This window comes from Thalia democratica, chromosome 1 (genome assembly GCF_965202585.1).
Source record: "Thalia democratica chromosome 1, ktThaDemo2.hap1.1, whole genome shotgun sequence".
NCBI classification, from domain to species: Eukaryota; Metazoa; Chordata; class Thaliacea; order Salpida; family Salpidae; genus Thalia; species Thalia democratica.
In genome coordinates, this window is record NC_139165.1 from 63670226 (window position 1) to 63692714 (window position 22489).

Here is a 22489-nt window from a genome sequence, read left to right on the forward strand (position 1 = left end):
AAATTGACTTTATTGACGGTTGCTAAAAAATGGAGTCCTGTAAAAACCTTGAATTTGACATCTTAGGTTAAAAAACCATATGTACTTTGCTGTTTTAGTTTTCACCTTCCATAAGGAACCTATTGTTGCCTCCGACTTTGTCCAGCTATATCTCAAAAATTATTTTGAATTTATTAAAAGCATCTTGTAGCTCAGTAAAAATAAATAAAATAAGATCAAATTTCATAAAAAAGGTGTTTACCCCACCCCACTTTATGCCCATAACTCAGTTTCTTACCTAAAACTTGACTTTTAACTAAAAACATACCCAAAAATTTCTGGAACACTAGACCACAACTAAGGGCCCAAATACTTGAAGGAGTTTAGGCCAAGCCCTGTTCAGGTCTTTCAACTACAAAGTTGTTATTTTTAAATATCTTGTATTGTGTGAATGAACCATACTTACTGGAGTAAAACAACAATGGTCAACCTGAAATCCTCTCAAAGTATTCAGCATCAACTTTCAAATTAAACACCTCATTTTATTTTAGAATACCAGCTTTCAAAATCAATGAATTTGTTACAGTCTGTGCAGGCACACGACAAACATATGTTCCATTTTTTTTGCATACATACAATTGACTTCAAATGGCAATTAGCAGCATCACCTTATATTTAAATTATAATAAATAATAATACACCATTTTCAAAATACTTTTATCCAAATAATATCTCAGTTTTGACATCATAAAACAACTTCTTGAAAGCTTAAATTTAAGGTACTTTAAATGTGCCCTCCAATTTAAATTATCGTCTAATACCACACCTAGGTATTTAATATTTTCACTTTGCTCAATCACAAAACTATTTACCTTAACACTGAATTCATTCTTTTTTGCAGTTTTATAAAACAAAAAAATCTTTGACTTTGAATAATTAATAAACAACCTATTTTTACACAGCCATTCATCAATTTTCTTCAACTCCATATTTATAACAGCATTAACATGGTCAATATCACAATGTTGATAACTCAAACAACCATCGTCTGCAAATAATCTCAATTTAATATTTGTAGCTGAAAATATGTCATTTATATACACAAGAAACAACAATGAACCAAAACAAGAACCCTGAGATATCCCAAGATTCAAAATTTCACACTCGGAAACAACATTATTTACAACAGTAGACTGAATTCTATCTTTAAAATAACTTTCAATAAAAATTAACATTGAGCATTTTATGTTATAAAGTTTAAGTTTTGATACTAAAATTTTATGATTAATAGTATGAAAAGCTTTAGCACAATCCAAGAACACAGAACAATTTACCTTTATTTTTTACTCTCACACACTAATGACTCAAAAATTTTAAAATGAGACAAATGAGAAATAGGCCTATAATTATTTACATCATTTTTTAACCATTTTTATAATTTGGCACTACCTCAACATGTTTAAGAGAATTAGGAAACACACCATACATAGCACAATAATTATCAGTATAGAAAGGTAGGGTGAAATTATTTTTGCACTAAGCTTCACAAAACGAATACTAGGGACATCAAAACGCACACTCTTACTAGGGTTCATTGTTTTAATATGGTATTCAATTTTGCTCACTGATACATTCTTAAAAACAAAACCATTTTTTACAGAACTTAAGGAAAACTCATCATAATCACAAGCAACATGTGTTTTTTTTAATTAAATCATCAGCAATAAACACAAAATTTTAATTCATAACTTTACTGATTTGTTTTGGTAATAACAAAATTACCATGCACATCAAGCACACCATTGATTTTTGAATGAGAGATAGGCTTGGAAAGAAACCTGGAATTTTGAACAAAAATCACTAGAAAACCTGGATAATTAAACAACTTTTACATGTTAAGCAGTTAAGTTTCAATTTGACATTAGTTAAGAAACTAGTTTTTTATTAAGTTTTGATTTAGGCCAAGGGGTGGTAAATCACTTTTTAACAACTTGTATCTTATTTTGCAAAGTTTTTACTAAGCATCAAGTTGCTTTCCACAGCTTTTTAATATTCAAACTAAATTTTTAGATATTTTCATTTAAAGTCAGAGAGTATAATAGGTTCTTTATAGAAGATGCAAACTAAAAAATTTGTAAAAAACCATTTAACTAAAAATCTATCTACTACAGTTTTTGAGATAAACACCTCAAATTTAGGAAACGTTCTTTGCAATACTTAGATGAATCTGTTGTATAATTTTTTTGAATATCTACGTTTTTTTGTTTTTTTTTTGAAATACAAATACAGAATAAGTGATATGTAGGAACTAAAAATGAATAAAGATTAAAAATTCTAAAATTTTATCAATGTATTTTCCAGTGTTAACATTATATATATTTAAATAATTATGTACTAGTTATATTTTATAAATGAATTAAACAAAGTCTAATAAACAAACTTTTATAGACAACATCTTTAATTTAAACCAACATGCCAAGAGTGAGAAGAAGTCGTAAGCAGCCACCAGATGGTTGGGAGTTGATTGAACCAACACTTGATGAGCTCGACAAGAAAATGAGAGAAGCTGAAAGTGACAGTCATGAGGGTAAGAGAGTTGTAGAAACAATGTGGCCCATCTTCAAACTACACAATCAAAAATCACGTTATATATATGATCTATTTTACCGTCGTAAGGCTATCAGCAGAGAGCTTTATGACTACTGTATACGTGAAAATATTGCAGACAAGAACCTCATTGCAAAATGGAAAAAGCAAGGCTATGAAAACTTGTGTTGTCTCCGTTGCATTCAAGCCAGAGATACAAATTTTGGCACCAACTGTATTTGTAGGGTGCCAAAGTCTAAGTTGGAAGCAGGAAAAGTAGTAGAATGCGTTCATTGTGGGTGCAGAGGGTGTTCAGGATAAAATTGGACATTTGTATAACTATCTGAACATTATCTCTTTTTTCCATTACAAGTGTAGATTAATTAAGATTCCTTAAGTAATTGAAGTTTTATAGTTTAATATTTGATTCTATTTATAATGTCTTTAAATTTTTATCATTTATTTTAAGTATTCTATAAAAAAACATGCTGAGTCTTATTCAAAATGGTTAATATACATAGATTGTAACTGGAAATATTTGTGAATACAGTTTTACTTGAACACCTAAATATTTGTTTAATTACAAGTAATTTGTTTTATATAGACTTTATAATGTTTTTATTATTACAACATTTTATAATGAAAAAAACTAACCTAATTTTTTTGAATATTTTGTTTTTGTGAAGTAAAATTGTTTAAATTTTTTTTTAGTGAAATAAATTTATTCAAAAATTATATTCAGTATAAAAATATATTTATTTAAGTTTATTCAATCTTTAAATTTACTCTATATAAGCTTTTTAAATTTTGAAAACTAGTCAAGTAATTTTATCTGAAGTACAGAAGTGTTTATATATGGTTGGTATAGATAAAGCTTTTTGTTTTCATTAAAAAAAAATTATAAATAATTTGTAAATAGTTGAGTTGTAAAAATTTATAATCAAAAAAAAACTTGTGCAAACTGATATATGATATTACAATGGAATCATAATAGACTGATAAAATTTAAAAAAAAATTCAAATGTATCATAAACCCTCCCATAAACTAAAACATAGGGCATAGGGGGACTGAAACAGTTTTTTTAAATTTTGTCTTACTTTTTACCTAACCAGATAAGCTACATCTTACATTTTACCGCTTGTTAAATTCAAAAATGAGATATAAGCAATCAAAGTCAGAGCATTCTACTGTTTTCTAATGGGATGCGCAAACTAATAGAGCAAAAATAGACTTCACTAAAAGTCTCTCATTTAGTTTTTGAGCAACTGTTTTAAAAAACTTTCAGAATAATTGTTAAAAATTTAAAAAAATTGTATGTAACATACTTTTAAACAACTGTTTTTTTAAATAAAGAAAAAAAGTTTTTTTTTTAATTTTGGCTATCAGTTTTTTTAATCACTTTTTTTAAATCCGCTTCTTACAAGTTGTTTGTAATATTGAAAAAAACATTTCCTAAAATTTTGGATTAAAGTGCTTTAAAAATGAAGGAGAAGATAGATTTTCAGTATATTTTATTAGATTTCAAGAAAATTTTCTTTGAAACTTTTCAATTCTGTACGGTTGTATCGGAATTATTTAAAAAAAGTTTTTATATCTCAAAATTTAATTGATTTTATTTTGTTTTCTGTAATACCTATCTTACAGTATATACTCTAATAAGCTTTCAAATAATAGCCACTTTTATTGAATTTTTCAAATGTTAGACCTTTCCTATGCCCTTAACATTTTAAATATTAACCTGTTAAGAGCAAAGTAATGAAAAATAGTAGGTACTGAGGTAGACAAGACACTTCTAAAAGAATTTATATCTAATATTTTAATATACTTTTTACAACTAGTTATATTAAAAATCGTTAATTTTTACAAAAACCAGCTTTTGAAAAATTAACACAAAATTTATACCTTTTCCAACGTAAATCGTTTTTTAGCCATTGATCTAGATGTCAAAATTTCGAAAGAAAAGCCGGTAAACACTCGAAAAAAGTTAAAGGCTAAATTAAAATTTTATGGTTTCCATTCATACAAATAGTATGATGTGTAGAAAGGCTGACCTTAGAGAAATGTATTTATTGTTATTCATGCAATTATTATAAGTTGTTTAAGTAAAAATTATAAAGTAAAATGCAAAAAGTGTAATTGTTAAGTGGGGAACGGGTCATTTTTGAACGGCGACATTTTTACACGTCTAAACTTTTTCACGACGTTACACTTGCATGGTGACATTTTTGCAAAGCGTCAATTTCGCACAGCGTCACTTTTGCACGGATGTACTTATGAACTGCGAAAATTTTAAACAATCAGTCAATTTTAAACGGAACTTCACTTTTTCACGCTTCTAATTTTTATTTTCAAAATAAATCAAATAAATAATTATTTTTTGTTGTGAACATAAAAAATATTCCTTTTTAAACGCAAGTTGTTTTGAATGAATAAAATGTGGTAGTTTTATAATGAAATTTTAATGTAAAGTTTTTATAAATTTATTCTTTCAAGAATTTATTTTACAAACTAAGTTTCGGTCAAAGACCTCGTCAGTGCTTAAATAAAGTTCTTAAAAAAAGTTATAATTTGAAGTTTTACGTAGAATAATATAATAACTTACCACAATTTATTAATTCATATATATAATCTTAATTTAAATAAACTAGATGAATACTTATTTTCTAGTTTTAAATAAAAACAATTTTGAATATTTTAATTAAAACTAATCTGAATCTCGTTAAGTTTTAAACAGAATAATAAACTTAATTTAGTAAGGCTTTAGAACACGAATCTTGGGTATTATTTTTTTACTTTTATTCTCTTGATGTTAAATTTAGCGTTATATAGTTGTTTAACAAATTTTTTAATTTTAAACAATTGTTAAACTAAAAAAACGATTCAGTTCATTTCTAAAATGAAAAGGTATTACATATTTTACTTGATGTTTATTTTTTCATTTAGCGTGAGAGAAAAAAGAACAATAAAATAGCGCATTTTTCATGATTAAAACTTGGATTATTTCATTACTATAATGTTGCATGGTCATGATAAGCCAATGAGAGAGTAACAATTGGAAGTTTGAACTTATGTTCAAAGAAAATATACCATGTAAGTCTTCAACCGCTATATTCATTTTTTAATCGGTCAGTTGAAATATGGAACAAACTACCAAATGAATTAGTTTCTTGCAAAAATTTTAAAGAATTTCGATTAAAGTTAAAAAAGTTTTATTTGAATTATATTTATGTTATTAAAATTAATAAGTAATTTTTATCAACCGTTTATTTAATTTTAAGATATAGCTTAATTTACAGTTCAATTTTATTAGCAGCACCTTTTCTCTATTAATAATGAGTCATTTTTCAATGTATTTAATAGTTATTTATCTAGTCAGTCTATTGTTAATGTCCTTGGAGCGTTAAGTTTTTATTTTTGTTATTAGTCAATGCATTTAAATAATTGATGTTGATCGTTGTACATTAAAGTGTAAATAAGTATAAGTTTGTAGGTAAAATTTTGCTTTTTATGTTAACCTATAAATTTTATATCAAATTCTGTTTTTATATTTGTTTTAATAAATAAACTATTTGTGTAAATTTTATTTTTTACTTATGTGTCTTTCAGTTTAAGTGGTCTAGGTTTTGATGCCTAGGTCTATCATATCGACAATAAACTTGTAACCGTATAGTAAAATATATAAAAAGGTATAGTTGTTGATTAATATATTAAAGTTCAAAATAAACTAGAACAATTCGCTTGCAGGTAAAGTATTTTTTTATCCTAGTTTCTAAATAAATTAAACTTTTGTCCCTGTTATGAATACTTTATAAATAAACTTATTTTATCTTTTCGCGAATTTGTTTCTAACATTAACTTTTACTGTTTAATATTTCAAATCTTTAATTTTTTGCCTTCAATATAAGTATGTTATAAAATTTTAATTTTCAGTTTCTTTTTATATTACAAATTTGTACTAGCTAAAAAACGTTTTACCAAAATGAAAATTGACGTTCCGTGCGAAAAAGTTATCGTGCGTAAATGTCGCTGTGCAAAAATTTCATCATAAAAATGTGACATTGTACAAAAGTATCGTTGTGCAATAATGCTGCCGTAAAAGTTGTCATCGTCAAAAAATGTCGCCGTGCAAAAGTGTCTCTTCGTGCAAAAGTGTCCCTTCGTGCTAAAGTGATGCTCGTGCAAAAGTTACTCCGTGCAAAAGTGTCCCCTCGTGCAAAAGTGACGCCGTGCAAAATTGTCCCCTCGTGCAAAAGTGACGCTCGTGCAAAAGTGACACTCGTGCAAAAGTGACACCCACCCGTTAAGTGTAATTCAAATAGTTTTATGTTTTTACTTATACTATGAATATTTTTTTGCAAAATCTTTGAAAATAAACTAAAAACTTGTAGGTTTTCATGTTAAATTAGTCATTATAATTAATTAGCCTAGCTTGTATCTTATATGCTTAGTGTACTTAGGCTTGTTAGTTCATAAACTATATAGTTCTAGTTATAGTAAACGTGCTAAGATAGAAAAAAAATATTAGTAAAAAATTTTTTCTTAGTAAATTTTAGACCGTATATGAGATTTTCACGTTTTTGCTTTATTTAACTAGCTTTATAATTTAAATGAAAATTGTAAACTTTTTTTTTTATTAAACGATTGATAAAAAGCAATTTTATAAAGTATATACCAATATTTACCATTAAAATTTTGTGCTATAACCGAAATTCAAATTTTTAAACGTCAATTATTTCTGTGTTTAATTAAAAAGTTAGTTTTAAGTTAAAAAGTTTGCTTTAGAATATTTATCGTTGATTTGAATTTAGTTAGACAATTTCTTATTCTTAATAAGTGATATTCTTAATTTTCTTATTAAGTGATTATACAACTAGTATTACAACTTTATTTGTTTATTATCAAATTAAATTTAATTTTAAAAAATTAGCAAAAAACTTATAAAATAGTTAAGATTTAATATTTTATTACATTTATATAACTACTAATTAATTTATCGAGATTGTTAACGTCAAATACTTTTTTTAATAAAAAATTAACTTTAAGTTATAAAGTTTGCTTAAGAACAATTATCGTTGATTTAAAGTTATTAAGACGTTTACAACTTTACTTTCTATATTAAAAATATGTTTAGTAATCCTTAATAACTGATTGTACAATTAAATTTTTATTTTTATTTAGTTATTATTAAATTAAACTCATTCTAAAAATTTAGTAAAAATGTTAAGATTTTATTATAATTATCAATTATTTGATCAGTTATGTTAAAATTACCTTAACGATTTATAACACATATATTGGTCAGATAAAAAACAGAATTATTTTATTTTCTGTGGTACTTCTTTTAGTCTATTAATGGTTTTTTAAACCTTTACTACTTATTTCTGTTTTTAAGCCCTGTTTTTACTTTTCACAACTATCGTTGTGAATAGTGAGTTTTGATATAAGTGAAATATACAAACCAATGGTTAGAATCCGTCCCAATATATTTTTTTGAGCACTCTAAAAGAATGCTCTAATGGTTATTTAACTTCCATTTTATTTAATTACTTATAAAAAAGTTAAAATTTAATAGTTTTTTCTTTAAAACTTCCACAAGTAAATAATATCTTTTTTGAGGATATTTTTGAATGTTAAACAAATTTTAACTAAAGGTATGATTTTGCAAAGTTTTTAAACATATGAAAATGCAAAGCTAAAATTGTTTTATAATTTTGCTCAGTATCTTTAGTCTACTACAAGGGTTCCGAAAATGAAAAATATTGCCTCCTTAAGGGCATTTAGCAATCAGTTGGCGTTAATTAGTAAAGCTGCGAAAAATGGGTAATTAACTAGGAAAGAGGCGGTTATTTTAAAAGTTTCCTCCATGGGAGCGTTTATGAAAATGAGTTTTAGAAACCCTAGTATAAAGTTATAAAGTACTAGCTTACTACTTCATACGTTTTTCAAAAAAATAAATATATTGGCAAAAGTCTATCAGGCCTGGACTTACGTGTGCCGTGAGACAAGCTCATGTTAACATAAAGATTTGATCATACCATTTTGATTGTCAGACCACAAGCTTTCGGCAGAGTTAGACCCGGCCTGCATTTTTCGGTTTCGGCTGACTGACGATTTTTAATAAGAACGAAACCCAGGTCTCAGTCTACTGAAATTTTTTGATCTGATTATCGAAATAGTAAGATCAAACCCTTATGTTAACTTAATTTATTTTTGAGTTAAATTAATCTAGTATTATTATAGATAGAGCGAGTGTGTTACAAATAGTAAAAAAATCCTTAGATATAAAAGGTAAACAATTTTCTTAAGACCATTAGAACAACATGTCAATTATTTTATAACCTATTTGCTTAAAATGCAGTAAAATTTAATGATTACCATAAATTAAAACTATTTTTTGTTCAAAAGTGTTGATGAGTTTACAAAAGCTATGCAATGATATAAGTGATAGTTTTTTTTATAATAAAAATAAAGTTTATGAAGTCTTCTTAAAAGTTTTTACACGGATAGTTCTTATTAACTGACAAATCCTCAATTGTATTGTTTTTATTTTTGATACTAACAAAAATCTACTTTTTTAAATGTTTCAACTAATGTTTTCCATTCAATCTATAATTTTTCAATGTGATAAATAAATTCTCAGGATATAAATGAAGACCAAAATGACTAATACTGAAGTCTATGTTTGGAAAAAGAAGGATAACTAATAAAAAGAAACAAAAAATAGTAAATCATAATTAAGAGCTTAAAATTCCTTAAAAGTCACATTAGTAACTTTTAAATAAAAAACTTAAAGTAAAAACGCCCAAGTAACTTTAAACTTTAACATAAGTTTGATGTCTCTATGCTGCAATGGCTTAAACTTTGATAATTTAAAGTTAATAGTGTATTATCTTTTAAATGACTACAAGTTGTTGCTATTTATTAACTAGTTTCTTATCGTTCTTTTTTTTATCATAATCTTCATCTGTTTATCAAAGTTAAAGGCTGTAGATAAAATAAAAAAAACATTACTGAAATCTTTTAAAAAATAAGTTTGCTCACTTGCTTTTAGAATTAAACTGAAATGCAAGACCAATAACAACAATCCATGTGACTTTCTGTGACCTGATTTGTTTTTTTACGTTATAGTGATCATTAAAGTTCATTGATAAATTATAAAACACAATAAAGTTCTACTATGGGTAGAATTTAAACCAATTTTAAACGATGAAGTAAATTAAACCTACTTAGTTTAAACATAATTATAAATGTCTATGAGTTTTTTAATAAAAATAGTGAATTAAAAATGTTTATAGTTATTATTGTTATTATTATTGTAAGTTTATTGTCATATGAAGGACCCAGGCATCAAAACCTAGGCCACTTATACAGAAAGACATACAACAAAAAGACAAAAATAAACCAAGATTGTACATTAAAAATGAAAAAAAACTGAGTTTAACTAATTAAAGTTTAAAAATTAACATAAAAACACCAAAAGTTATAACACAAAATTTATAATTCCGGTGCTTCCGAAAAGAGAACAACAATATCCTACTTCAACTTCACCCGAACAGATGGCTTCACTCCAAAACTGGTTTCACTTTCATTCGAACGACTGGCTTCACATTATTTGAACAACTGGTTCAGCTTTCATTTGAGTAACCGGCTTAACTTTTATCCATACAACTTGTTTCACTTTTATTCGTATAACTAGAACCGCTTTTTTATGAACAACGTTTTTCATTTTTCTTAGGAGAGCCTGCTTCATATTTACTTTCAAATCTTTAACACTCAGATAACTCAGCGTTTGTTGGACTTTCGTAGTAGCTGATAAATGTTGAGAACACTGACTATAAACAAAACTTGAACCCAAGGCCTCTGTTTGAGGTTTTTAGAGGCATTTTAGATTTTTTTTTTAATGAAAGACTGTAAAAGGTTAAGAGTAAGTTTATAACAATGTTGTTGAACAACATATACTTTTTATAAACAAGTTATACGGTAACTTTAACATAATTGAAAATATTTTAAAACAGACTTTTTTGTAAATTGTTTTTTTCAAATTTAAAACTTTATAAAAATGGTTTTTTGTAAACTTGTGTATTTTTGATGGAAAACATAAAACCTTGTAACTTATATTTTTTAGAAACTGTGTAGACATTAAGAGTTGTCAACAACATAAGTTTTATTTTTATCAAATTTATACTAGCTTTTAAATAAAAATCAACAAGTATTAATGTTAATTAAAAATAGTTTGTAACTTTAGTTTAATTGTTGAAAGCTTAAAGAAAAAAATTTGTAAAAAACGGTGACCTTGCTAAAAAATCGAATGTTTTTTTTTTATACACAAGTACAGGGAATATTTAGGCTAAAAAAAGCGTTTTTTTTAACCCTATTGATTTTCATTTGTATAATGAAAATATCTTCTAAATGTAATAATTATGTTCACATAGTTGCTTTTCTTTGAAGTATTAAGTATTGTTAAAAATATTTGGCTTGTGTACCACATTCTGATTTGAAAAAAAAAAAAATTAATAAATATTGACAAATTTTTATACTTAATATTTTTATTAATTGATATAAACAAACTGATAAAACAGAATAAATTTGAAAGTTTGCATTTAGCTTATAACAGCTATTTTCATAATAGTTAATTTAACTACTAAAAATTTGACAAAAAAAAGTTTTGTCCAAGGACCTTGAGTATGAAAAAACCTTTCGGTGATCGAGTCTACATAGTTTGGATACAGTTTAATGCTTCTCCGTAATAAAGTTAGAACTATTCCGTGTAAAACATTAGTCGTAAATGTTAATTAATTAAAATAGTAAAAAAAAACATAAATTTAATTTCTTCTTGTAGATTTCAGCATTTGGTAGAAGCTAATAGTTTATTTTCCAAGTAGCTAAACAACAGACTCGTTTTTTATTCATTAGATTAAATTTAAAAGTTTGTATTTGTTAAAACACAAAATCGTTGTATTTAAAGTAAAAATCAATGTATTTTCTTAAAAATGATACACTTTGTTTCAACTTTTTATACTTCATTATGTTTTTTGAGGTAATAAAATTAACAATATAGTTTTTGATATAGTTTTTGAGTTTTTAGATTTAATAGAAGGCATCTATACAAGGCAGAGCAGTGTTTTATAAGTAACGGGACAAACTAACTGAGAAAATTTTTTCACTGCGCATATTAAAAGGAATAGGTTTTTTGCGGGCCAAAGTATTCTTGAAAAAAATTATCTTAAAATAAAATAATACTTAAATGAAATTTTTTGTATAGGTAAATACACTTAAACAAACATAAATAGGCAGCGCAGTTTACTCACAAATAAATTAAATTGATAAGTTTGTAAACTTTAACAAAAAACAAAACCTTAACTTGCTACTTTTAAGTTAGTTTTTTCATAGCTTGGCGCACCACAATTTGCTGACCCTAGTGGAAAGTCTTATTACAAATTACCAAATTTATCAGGCTATCAACTTTTTTTAAAACAGAAGCTCCATCGACTATTCTTACTCCATGATATGTTTTCATTAAATCAACTAGATGCAATAAAAATCTTTTGACACACGTCAACGAAAAATAAAATTACTTTTAAACACTAGGTATTTAATATTAAATTATTTATAACAGTTTTTATACTGAGTGACAACCTGTTGACATGTAGTTTTAAATTTTATTTCAAAACGTCAAGTTTTAAATTTAGTCAGATTAAATTTTTTGTGCGGTAGGTCTTTTTATGGGTATTTTTTTATGGGTGTCCTAGTTGCAGCAGTTTATTTTTGCAAAATTTTACAAAATTGTTCAATTTATATTTATAATGACGTCATCAAAATATGTAATGGGATAATTTTTTTATTTTCCAACTAAAGCAAACAATGTAGAAGCAATCAAAAATTCTAAATGTTTACACAGTAAATCTAAATAAAAAACCTTTATTAGAAACTTATTTATGGTATAATATATTGTTTTAGATGCTGTAAAAAATTTAAAAAGATGTCTATTAGCTTAATTTAATTCAAATTTAAAATAAATTGGTTTGCGTTTTTCATGGGTATCTTTTTGCTGCAACTAGAATACCCATAAAAGTATGCCTATAAAAAGACTGACCCATTTTTTGTGTACTTTTAGTAACTTAACATGAATTTAAGATATCTATAAAAAACTTTAAAGTAGATATAATCGTAGATACAGTAAATAAGTTTTTGATAGTTTATAAGTTTTGAAATGTTGTTGCTCGACAGTTACTAGTTAGATTTTTTTATTTTTAATAGTATGTTTTAGTACAAACCTTAACTATTGTTCAGACGTATTTATTATGTTTAACCTTACTTGAACTTATTCTTTGATTAATTAATTTCGAACTAATTAAAATTAAAGTTAAAATTGTTTTTACAATTCAATAATTTATTTCAAAGATACACATAACTCAAATTTTAATAATAAAATATTTTTCGTGCTTAACTATTCAGGTTTTTATGTTTACTACTAGCCAGCAGGACCGGAAAAAATTTCGATTACTTTATTACCTATGTCAAAAAGAACTCAAATTTATAGAGAATAATATCAACCAATTAATAAGTAAATCTTACTACTCAGCAAAACCGAGAGTTTTTTTTATATCCAGACCATTGAAGATCCGATATCAGGTTATAAAAAAAGTATGGTAGTTTACCAGTTAACTGCTTCTGTGAAGATAGTTATGTCGGTACGGTATGACTTTAATGCAATTTGATTTAATGATAAAAGAATTTATTCCAAAAAGTATTTTTGATTTTTGTAAAATTATTAATAAAGAAAATAAATGTAAAAGAGTAGTAAATTTTTGAAAAATATCTGCTATTGCAGAACACCTAGTTAATAACCCTGATTGTGCAAGTAATTATAGTTTAAAAAGATTTAAAATGTATAAAAAATTTTATTGTATTACTGATTTAATTAAACTTGAGGCTATATGTATTTTATTTAGAACACCCAAGTTGTGTAAACATAAAGATTTTGATTATACTGTTTCTTTGTTTTCATAAATAGTTTATAAATTTGTTATTATTGTAAGTTTATTGTCATACGAAGGACCCAGGCATCAAAACCTAGGCCACTTATACAGAAAGACATTAAAGCATTTTAACAATGTTTTTTTTTTTTTTTTAGTTTTATTGTAATTAAATTACTAACTATTAAAACTATTAAAACTATTGTTAATCATACTTTGCTCATTCTTATTACTTTTACATTGATTACTTTTTGACTATATAATCTATATTTGAAACTTTTTTTTTTGCTTAGTAAACAACTGAAGAGTTAAGCACGAAACATATTTTGTTATGAAAACTTTAGTTATGTGTATCTTTGAAATAAAAGTAAATTTGCTTTTGTACAAGCTTACAAAATAGTACGTATTTTAATTTAAAAAGTTTTGCTTCCTGTATTGTTTAAATCCTACCTTTTTTTAAAGAACCTTACTTAGTTATGAGAGTCGTTTAATTGTAAAACTTCCATTAAAAAGTAAACAATATAGTCTAAGGTTTCTTAAAGTGGGCTATATGGCCATTTCAGAAATTTAGGGGCCATAAGCTACAAAGGGCCAGAGGGGGGAGGGGTATGAGTAGTTATGGAACCATAGGGAGCCATAAGGCCATAATCTGAACCTTTACTCGATATTCTGGAGTTGTAGAATCAACATATTCTGGAGTTGGTGATGAAAAGTAAAATAAAAGGTTTTAGGTGTATTTGTTGGTAGTTTTGAATGTTATTTTAGGTATCATGAATAATTTTCATAAATTTAGGGGGCCATAAGCTGTTAAAGAGGGGGGACATGAGGCCATAGTATAACGCTTACACTAGATATTCTGGAGTTGATGATGAAAGCAAAAAAAAAGCTTTAGGCGTATTAAAGGGTAGTCGGATTGGGCCATGGCTTTTTTTTCAAAGGGGGCCTTATGAAAAAAAGTTTAGGAAAACCTGATACAGTCTGTATATGAAATCAAGTGGCACCATTTTTTTCCAAAAATTTCAAATACAATACGGTTATTTTTTTCTTTACTAACCGTTATAATAAATGTGTAGTCTTTTAGAATTATATATATCTAATGCCCGTCGAATTAACTTAGTTTTAATTACGTAAACTAACATAAGTTTTATTATTCAAAAATATATTCAAAATTCTATGCAAAATTTTTAGAGTAAAAAGATATATTTGAAATCTATTTCTTTGAACAGAAAAAATATGTGAATAATTTTATTATGAAGACGCTTTCATAAAATAAATTATTAACTTATAAACTTGATTTGAATTTTTATGTCTATCTAACGTTAATAGTAATACCATAACCTGGATAAGACGTGAAAAGGTATCCTTGGTGTACGACTCGATAACCGAAAGGTTTTTTGTGCACCAGGTCCTAGAACCAATTTTTTTGAGCGTGTTTTTTTATCGTTTAATTAACTATAAAAATATTATAATATTTTTCCTTCGTTTATTCAGCAAAAAATACCGTAAGTTGTTTAAATTTAAACACATTTAATAAAAAAAAGTTATTAGTTTTTTAAACAAGTTTCAGTTTGCTTTTTTGAAAACCTTATAAACTTCAAGGTGACAGTTTTGTCACTTGTCTAATGGTATATTTTTGGTATGCTAAATCTTTTTTATCCATTTAATAAAAACTAATTTGTTTGAAATAAATAAAATGTATTACAAAAAGAACGAACTTATAAATTGTCAATAAAAATGTACATATAAATAAAAAATACAGTATTTGAGAATATTATAAAACGCACACAAGTCGTTCACAATTGTAAATTCATACAAAGAACTGGACGGACATATTTTCAAATGTTTAATTATTCTTAGCTTAAATTTATTTGTATCTATATAAACACATTACTAGGATCTTTTGTTTGTAGTTATCAACTGAATAAAAAATTGAACGAACTTTTTCCGAAAGTTATCTGCGTTGCTTTGACTTTAATGACTTCGAACTTAATTTGGAACACTTTTTTCAAAGTTTAACTCTTTTAAGCTTGAGATTAGCTCAAAAAATCTTTTTGCATGTGCTAGATTTGAGTCGGGCTACTCTCTAGTCGACGGGATAAATTTACTAGAAAATCTGTTTGCGGGTTCAAGTCTTTGCATAATTAAGATACATAATTTTAAATAACACATGGCAGAAAACAAAAAAATACTTACTAGTTTACTTCATTTGAATTGTGAAAGAGAAGGACCCTAAGTTTTGCAAAGAGTATTTACAGAAAGGCTTCCCAAACTTATTTTCATAATTTCTCGATTTGAAAATAATCGCTCATTTTGTTACAAACCTCAGAAAATATAGTGTATGTAAGTTGTTATTGTCTTACTAGTTATCGCCTAGGGTTTATATCGCTCCTTCTTTTTAATTTATTTACTCTTCATTGCAAACCCCAGAATATCTTGTTTAAGTTTTAAACCTCTTGTCAATTATACATATCGCTCCTTCTTTTTAATTTATTTACTCTTCATTGCAAACCCCAGAATATCTTGTTTAAGTTTTTAACCTCTTGTCAATTATACTTAAGGTATTTTTTAATCCTTGTTTCAAACCCGAGAATATTTACAGGGTTGTCATAAATATTTTTTCTACAGGTTTTTTAAAGTTTATCTTTTTCTGACTACTTCTAGTAGTAAGTTAAAAAATTGTTTTAAATATATTCAAATATGACCGAAACTTAATTTGCATAATAAAGTCTTAAAAAAAATAGATATATTCAAATTATTTAGAAGATCCTGTTTTGCTATTAAAATTATGATCTTTTTATTTCAATTTATTTTAAGTTCATCCAAATAGTTATTCAAAAACCTGTTTATATAGCCTAAATAGTTATAAAATATAGTACTTTTTTATTTTCAATAAAAACTTTTTATGCTTCCAAATTTTTAAGTATATTTTAAAAGTATGAAAGAATCAATTTATTACAAAAAAAAAAAGATTGGTGCTTAATGTTTTGTTTATAAATAAAAACATTATTTCTTGTGATTTTATAATGAAAATTTAAGTTTTATATAAAAACTATTAATTAAATTAAAATTTAATTTATTAGAGAGCTTTAAGACACGAGTAATATATAACTTATAGTTTTACTAATATGTTACTTTTTATAAAAATTAACCTTACTACAGAGCTGGTCTTTCCGCAGCCTAGGGGTGATTAGTTTTGCAAAATAACAGTTTACGTTTTAAAACTATTATATGTATAAATAAAAAGTTGTATAACAACTGATAAACAAAAAATGTTGAGAATGTTGAAAAACAAATGTACATTCTTTTAGGACTTAACTTTATTATATACTGATTAATTAATAAATATTTTTAATTTTAAACACAACTTAAGTTTTTAGTTAATTTGATCTTTTTTTTTTATTAACTGTTTCAAACAAAAAATAATTTCTCACTTTGCAAACTATATTTTAATTTTTTTCTATTTACAGTATTAACAATAAAAACTATCAACTTTTTAGTATATTCATAGAATAATTATAAAAATCAGTAACTATATTTGGTGTAAAATATTTATTTAGCTCATATTATCAGTTTAGAAGTAATGTAAATTGAAAGTTTACTGATCATCTGCAAAAAATAATACTTAAACTGAATAGTACTTTAACAAATTTACAAAATTAATTTATTGTTTTAAGTGATTTGTTATATTTCAATTTTCGTAACTTTAACGACAAGTCTATTAAACCGTTCAAATTATTTATTTTAACACCTAAGTTGGAAAAATCATGATAAATGATAGAGAATAGAAAGAAAATCTACATATGTTCTGCATGCATAAGTCTGTTCAACTCTCTTTCTGCCTTTGCTTTTGGACATGGAGGTCCTGAAAAAAAAAGTAACAAATAAGCATAATATGAGCATCTAAATAAAGAGGTATGTTAAAAAAGTTTTATAGTAATAATTTAAAATTAACAAAAAAAAACTTAACTGTGTAGAGGACTTAAAAGATTTTTTTTAATTATAAATTTATATTAGAAGTACAAATGCTTAGCTTTATGCAAACAAGTAAGGTTTAACTAAATAATTTTTTAATTAGAAAAAATCGTCTAGTATTAACATGCATCTATAATCAGTGAAAAATAAAGATTTAAAAATATTAATCTGAAGAGTTGATTACAATTTTATTTTATTTCTATCAGTTTAAAATATACTTCAAGAAAACATTTTTTAAGTAATTATAACTTCTAAGTATTCTATTTGAATAAGATTTTAAACAACTGAAGATCTCGTTTACAAACGATGGAAACATTGTATTGTTAATAAAATTTAAAATTTATTAATGAATTATAACTTGAACAGATTAGCAAACCCAACAAACGAGTAAAAAAAGACTAATCTAACAAAACCTAATAGCTCATAAGCTGTTTTATGTACCATTACAGATAAAATTTAAAAATTCTAAACAGAAACATTATATCAAGAACCGAAATTCATCTCTTATTTTTATTATTTTAATTGTGTAATTTTTTTTGGCTAAACCTAGACAACCTTCAAAAGGGAGTTAAAAATAATATAAAAACATTAAGTATAATCTAAACAAACGATTGATGAAGGTCTTAAACAAATATTTTAATCTTTAGAAAGTATTATTAACATAAAAACTGCTGGTTAGTCTAGAGTAGTTTGTTTCATTTTGATTAATATTTTTTAATGAATTTTAAATTCAAACTACTTTTTAGATATATTACAATTAAAATTTAGAGCTCGATATGTGTAAAACAAAATAAAAATTAAAAGTTATTTTATCAATTTCCTCCAATCTTAATTGAATATTTTTAAAACATCATAGCAATTTTTAAAAAAATTGTCCATTTTTAGTATAAATTAAAACTGGGGATAAAAACTGTTTAAATTGTATAAGTATACTGCAATTGTACTAAAAATAGTTTTATAATAACTAAAAATATAAAGGATACAAAGAAAGAGTATAGTATTTGATAGATTTATCATATCTCATCTAAATTTTGTAATTTACTATGTAAAAAATCATTAAAATTCTAGTTTTTGTTTGCCTAATTGTCAAATTCTATGTTTTTTGAGGTTTTATGGCAACCTTAAACAGATTTAAAATAAAGTGATATATCAACTCAGGTGTATATCAAATACTTAACTTTTTGCTTGTTTTAATAGTCTAATTAAAACCATGTATTTAAAATTTCAATGTTGTGTAACATACAGCTTTAAAAATTATTAAACTAAAAAAGTCTTTAAGTTTACAAAATCTGACATGTTTAAGTATAAGTTTACATGCTAAATAAATTCTTAAAAAAATTATAACAAACACTCATAGTTTATATTATTATCTATAATATATTTTTTTTGATATGTATAACTTAATTATTTTTCAAATTACAATAATAACAGTAATAAATGATATAAGTAATAAAATTATGACAAATGTGTCTAAATAAAAAGTAACATAAAATTGTTTTAGAAATAAAATAAGGGCATAGGGCATGGGGACTTTATTACTTATCATGCTATTTTGAAATATAACGGAACTAAGTCAGTTCAATAGAATTCTTATAAAAGAGCAAAGCTAATTAGACAAAAAAAAAAACAATTTCATTGTAAATATATCTTCTACAATTTTCAAGCAATCTTTTTCAAACAAACTCAGTTTAATCTTATACAGTTTAATTGTAGGAATTTTTGAAATATTGAGTAAAACTTTTTTTCTTGTTTACTTTCTTCTTAAAGACATTATTTTTTGTTTTAAAATTAATACAGTATAAATTTTTCTTGAAAGGCAAGGACATTTCAAAGCATTAAAAACTTAAGTCAATACCTTTAAAAAAAAAAAACAGAATTTTTGAACTTTTTAAAATTTTTAAGTTAATTGACAGTGAAGGGTTGTAGTCCATATATACCTTTGTCTCTGAAACTTTTTACAAAAAATTTTCTCATAAACTAATTATATTTTTTGTATCTTATAAAAACTGGCTTATAGTTTATAGTATTAACTTTATACTTAAAGCTCCAATATAAAAGTCAATGTTAATTTTTGTAAAAAATGTCTTAATCCCTATGCCCTCAAACCATTTCGCATAACTAAAAATTTATCTTCTCCTACCTTTTATTGAGATAATTACCTCAAACTTTCAGGAAATGTTTCTTATAACAAATAAAAAATTTTCTTTTTTGTTTTTTAACATAAGATTTTTTTTTATTTTTTTCTTTTATGACAGAATTTTCTAAAAATTTTAATGACATTTCCTAAAAGTTTGAAGCAAAATTTAAGTTTAAAGTTTTAAATTTAGTTAAAAGTCAACAAAATAAGATCAAATCAAGAAAAAAGTGATTAACTGCCTGTCCTCCCCTATGCTAATAAAGGTGAACAATACTATATATACTATAAGAAATTTTTAGATATATAATAACATATAAGATCAAAAACTAACCCATCAACTTTGATCCTTCATCATTTGACAAATCTACATAAAACTTTCCACCATTCTTTTCTAAAACAAAAGAGTACCATAAATATTACTGTAATTTTAATGTTAACACTATTTTCAAGGGGGTTCTCAACCCTGTGCATAATTTATTACTGGAAATTAAGCTCTGTGCCTACTAAGCTATAAAAAACATTAATTCACTTTTTTATAGCTTTTTGTGTCTTAATATATACAGGGTTGCCACTGCTTTTTTCAAAATGTTTTCCAGGTTTTCCAAATTTCTTTGATGTTTTTAAAAGTACATATTTGTGGGACTAATTTTAGTTGAAAGTTAAGTTTAAGGTAAGAAACTGTGTTAAATAGTATAAAAACATTGAAACAATACTGTTAAGCTACTTTAAATATGCTTTTAAACAAACAAAAATTTTGATAATGACAATTTTTTTTTTATAGATTATTTGAGTAAAATTGAAATTTTACTACTGAACATGTGAAATTTGTTAAAATTCCAGGATTATTTATTTTGTTCAATAATTGACGTTTTCTTCAAAATTTCTGAAATTCCAAGTTTTTCCAGGTTTTTTTATGCCTGAATTGTAAAATTCCAGTTTCCAGGTTAAGTGGCAACCCTGTATATAAAATATTATGTTATAAAATGTTAAATTAGGGTAAAACTAGCTTTTTTCCATTAAAAATACAACATGAAGATTAAAAAAATATTTTTTGTTAAATCAATTTTCTGTGCACAGTAAAACAACTTATATGTACACTAATGCTGTATATGATAAAAATTAACCTGAAGCTATTAACTTAAAATCAATAAAAAAATTCAAATTTTAAATCAGATCTTAAAATGACTAACATTCAATTTTATCTTTATTAATTACTATCATTTGCTTTAAAATAAGTAAACTTATATATACAGGGTTGCCACTCGTTTTTTAAATTGTTTTCCAGGTTTTCGAAATTTCTTCCATGTTTTTAAAAGTACACATTTTTGAGTCTAAGTTAGTTTTAAGTTAATTTCTATCTAAGAAACTGTGTTAAATAGTATAAAAATATTGAAAATATACTGTAAAGTTACTTTAAATATGTTTTTTAATACAAAAGTTTTTTGATGATGACAAAAAATCTTAATTATATGATAGATTTTTTTGTCAAATCAAAATTTTATAACTGAAAATGTTATAATTATTTAAAATTCCAGGTTTTTCCAGGTTATTTTAGCCCTAATTGTCAAATTCCAGGTTTCCAGGTAAAGTGGCAACCCTGTATATAGTTATCAACTAAAAATATACAACCAAAGTAAACAATTACATTAAAAACATTTAAAATTTAAGTGATTCTTACACACTTATAGAAGAGACTGCAATTATGCATTTTTTCTTATAAATTTAAAAACTAACTTTGATCAGCCCAAGTAGATCCAGTCAAATATAATGCTCCAAGGTATATTGGAATAGCAATTGCAGCATAAAACTTATACCTTTTGACATTGTTCATTTTAGAGTTTCCAGCTATCTGCATATAGTCTAGCATAGAAACGTTCTTTGGTGGGTACATCCAACCGCTCCATGGAGTCTTTTTTGTTTGGAAAAAATAACTTCCACCAAAAGGTAACATAGTGAGTTTTACAAAAACTAAATTTTTATATAATTGTATTTAAATATTTAACATTAGTAGTCTCACATAACCAACAAAAATATAACAAATTTGACCCTGATCTTAGATTATATTATAATTCAAAAATGTAAGTAATTTTTTCAAGTTATTAATAAAAAATTAATTCAAAAAATATTTAGACTTAATACTAAATAAAAAATTAAGCTTATTTAGGGTATAGGGGGTGTAGATCACCTTGCAATATTCAGAAAATTTTGTGCAACAAAACCATGGTTGCCACTGATCAAGCTGAGAAAAATTTCCTGACTTTTCCTGACTTTTTACAAAAATTTTCCTGACTTTTCTAAATCAAACTCTTAAATTAAACTTATTCTAAAATACATAACCTAACACTTGATACTATATAAAGCTTTCAATCTAATTTTTATATAGGTTAAAAACAACAGTTTTTTGCTGAATTCTAACATCAAACCTCCAGAACATCACTTAAACCATCTGTGTATGATTGATGTTTGTAATAAACAGCTCTATCAGCAAAATACTTGTATTATAACCTTATAAACACAGCTTGTCTGAAAAAAGACACAATTTTTTAGCATTTCCTGGCATAAATGTATCTAGATAAACAAACGACATATAAGGAACTTTTACAATTAAAACCTTAAATCAATAAGGAACTTTCACAACTTAAACCATAAAATAATAACGAACTTTTACAGTTAAAACATTAAAACAATAAAAAACTAAATCAAATACTTTTTTTTTAATGTATGTACTAAAATTTATTTTCTCTGTTTTTTATTAGCACTTCAACCTCTTCATCTAATGAAAATATGGTTTTCTTCATCTGGTCTTCATTCCAATTCAATATACACATTAACTTGTTA

At 25.0% G+C, this 22489-nt stretch overlaps 2 protein-coding genes across 2 annotated transcripts; one reads left to right on the forward strand and one right to left on the reverse strand.

Moving 5' to 3' along the window:
* The first annotated feature begins 2433 nt into the window (after positions 1-2433).
* Positions 2434-3205, forward strand: LOC145830858 (protein BUD31 homolog). Its single transcript, XM_082938297.1, has one exon. The coding sequence runs from the start codon at positions 2452-2454 to the stop codon at positions 2884-2886; it is 435 nt and encodes a 144-aa protein (XP_082794423.1). The 5' UTR covers positions 2434-2451; the 3' UTR covers positions 2887-3205.
* Positions 3206-17076: 13871 nt separating this feature from the next.
* LOC145843867 (uncharacterized) lies at positions 17077-21615 on the reverse strand. The gene is made up of 3 exons (XM_082951127.1): positions 21386-21615; positions 19983-20042; positions 17077-17404 (listed from the first exon to the last, which is right to left on the reverse strand). Exons 1-3 carry the CDS (start codon positions 21600-21602, stop codon positions 17337-17339), a joined length of 345 nt encoding a protein of 114 aa, XP_082807253.1. The 5' UTR covers positions 21603-21615; the 3' UTR covers positions 17077-17336.
* Positions 21616-22489: the final 874 nt, after the last annotated feature.